Genomic DNA, 2,500 nt, shown 5'->3' with positions numbered 1-2,500 from the left:
GGCGCACCATTTAAGGCGTTAGAGTTATGTTACTATACAAATATATACAGTCGTGGAGGCTCGTTATAACTTAAAAATGTACATAAGAAGTATAAATATTTACAACACAATAATGAAGTCAACTGACGTGCTAGGGCGCACACGGGTGCGTCCCTGATCGTAACACTTCACTTATGCAAGAGAGGACGTTGACGAGGCATAACGGCCTGAAGGAGCCGAGGAGACACTTGGGTCGAAATCAAATGCCCCCCCTCCGACGAGGCCGTCATGTCCTTCAACGCCTCTCATTTATCCGCATGGACGTGATAAACTGGGCCGTTGCACTGGAGCACTAACCTGGTGAGTCCTGCGTCCTCGTGGTGTCAGTGCGGACCGTACCTGTCGCCAATGGGGGCGGCCGAGGTGTCGCGACGCCTTCAACGTCAGGCGGCGGTGCGCCCAAGGTGGCACGCGTGACGGGCGGTAGGGGCATGGCACCTTCAGCGGCGTGAGTGGCAGGTGGCAGCATCGCACCCAAGGAGGTCCGCGTGGCAGGCGGAAGGGGCGTGGCACCTTCAGCGGCGTGCGTGGCAGGTGGCGGCATCGCTCCCAAGGTGGCCCACGTGGTGGGCAGAAGGGGCGTGGCACCTTCAGTGGCGCGCATGGCAGGTGGCAGCATCGCTTCCAAGGTGGCATGCATGGCGGGTGGAAGGGGCGTGGCACCTTAAGGGTTGCGCGTGGCAGCAGGCAGCATCGCTTCCAAGGTGGCACGCGTGATGCGCAGAAGGGGCGTGGCACCTTCAGCGGCGCACGTGGTGGGCAGCGGCGTCGCACCCCAAGGTGGCACAAGTGGCGGGCGGAATGGGTGTGGCACCTTCAGCGGCGCGCGTGGCAGGTGGCGGCATCGCTTCCAAGGTGGCATGCGTGGCGGGCAGAAGGGTCGTGGCACCTTAATGGTTGCGCGTGGCAGCAGGCGGTGTCGCTTCGAAGGTGGCACGCGTGATGCGCAGAAAGAGCGTGGCACTTTCAGCGGCGCATGTGGTGGGCGGCGGCATCGCTCTCAAGGTGGCACGCGTGACGGGCCAAAGGGGCGTGGCACCTTCAGCGGCGTGCGTGGCAGGTGGCGGCATCGCTCCCAAGGTGGCCCGCGTGGCGGGCGGAAGGGGCGTGGCACCTTCAGCGGCGCGCGTGGCAGGCAGCGGTGCTCCCAAGGCAGCCCGCGTGTTGGGCGGAAGGGGCGTGGCACCTTCAGCAGCGCGTGTGGCTGCAGGCGGCGTCGCTTCCAAGGTGGCACGCAAGGCGGGCGGAAGGGGCGTGGTACCTTCAGCGGCGGGCGTGGAAGGCGGCGGCATCGCTCCCAAGGTGGCATGCGTGGCGGGCGGAAGGGGCGTAGCACCTTAAGGGTTGCGCACGGCAGCAGGCAGCTTCGCTTCCAAGGTGGCACGCGTGGTGGGCGGAAGGAGCGTGGCACCTTCAGCGGTGCGCGTGGCAGGCGGCGGTGCTCCCAAGGTGGCACGCGGAATGGGCGGAAGGGGCGTGGCACCTTCAGCGGCGCGCGTGGCAGGCGTAGGTGACGCGCCCACAGTGGCGTATGGGGCGGCGATCTTTGCCCGCACTCGTCGACGTGCATGATGAGCGGTTGTGGCATGCCCTCGTTGACGTACGTGACGGGCGGTCGTGGCACACCCTTGTTGATGTGCGTGACAAGCGGTTGTGGCACGCCACTGACGGAGACGTCATCGGACGAGGAGCCGGAACCGTGCGTCACCCGACAAACGGACATGTCCCACTAGGACACGACGGGCACCAGGGTATTTTTGAAACTTCGTGTGCTTGCAGATGGGCAGAGTCAGTCCTGTCTTGCCATCGGAGCCCCGAGATAGTGTCATGAGCCTATTGCCTTATTTTGTCACTAAGGGGGTATATAATTCACGACCCACGGTACCAGACGTCGTTCCCACCACCACACCTAGTGCTACGCAGTGCGCGGCTACGAAAACTCGTGGATAAATGAGAGGTTTTGGCGGACATAACGGCCTCGTCGACGTCGACCATAGTGTCTCCCCGGCTCCTTCAGGCCGTTATGCCTCACCAGGGCCATCTCTTGCGTGTGTAGTGCGACGCAAGTGAAGGTGACGTCCGACGTTTTGTTTCTATACAGGATTTGACATATTATTTTATTGTAAATATATTTTTGTTTTACGTTTCTTTGTATATATTTTGCTTATATTTTATTATAATTAATTTTGTATTGAAGGGTTATGTATTTATGTAAGTTTTAATTGTTCACCTGGCGCAAAGGCCGTGGCTTCCGCCTGTGACCAATCAGCGTGTTCCGCGGGCTCGCGGAGAGGGGGGGGAGACGCGGGCGCTCGGGCGCGCCAGGGGAGTGGGAAGGCAGTCGTGGACCTGGCACGAAAGGCGACGGAAGTGTTCGTGACGTCGCTCCAGGACGGTGAGATTGAGCGGGCGCGGTATTTGAAGTAGCTCTAGACTTTGCCGTGCGGAAGTATTTTCAGCC

At 60.9% G+C, this 2,500-nt stretch overlaps 1 protein-coding gene across 1 annotated transcript; it reads right to left on the bottom strand.

The window, feature by feature from the left end:
- Positions 1–331: 331 nt before the first annotated feature.
- On the bottom strand, positions 332–679 carry LOC134528177 (uncharacterized). The gene has a single exon (XM_063361592.1). It carries the CDS (start codon positions 677–679, stop codon positions 332–334), a length of 348 nt encoding a protein of 115 aa, XP_063217662.1.
- Between the last annotated feature and the right edge of the window lie 1,821 nt (positions 680–2,500).

This window comes from Bacillus rossius, chromosome 1 (genome assembly GCF_032445375.1).
Source record: "Bacillus rossius redtenbacheri isolate Brsri chromosome 1, Brsri_v3, whole genome shotgun sequence".
Taxonomy (NCBI): domain Eukaryota; kingdom Metazoa; phylum Arthropoda; class Insecta; order Phasmatodea; family Bacillidae; genus Bacillus; species Bacillus rossius.
The sequence above is the reverse complement of the archived record's forward strand: the minus strand, read 5'-3'. Positions and strand labels throughout refer to the sequence as shown.

What these genes read in the sequence shown, in the direction of transcription:
- LOC134528177 (XM_063361592.1), bottom strand. Translation starts at nt 679, where the DNA reads ATGCATGCCACCTTGGAAGCGATGCTGCCACCTGCCATGCGCGCCACT.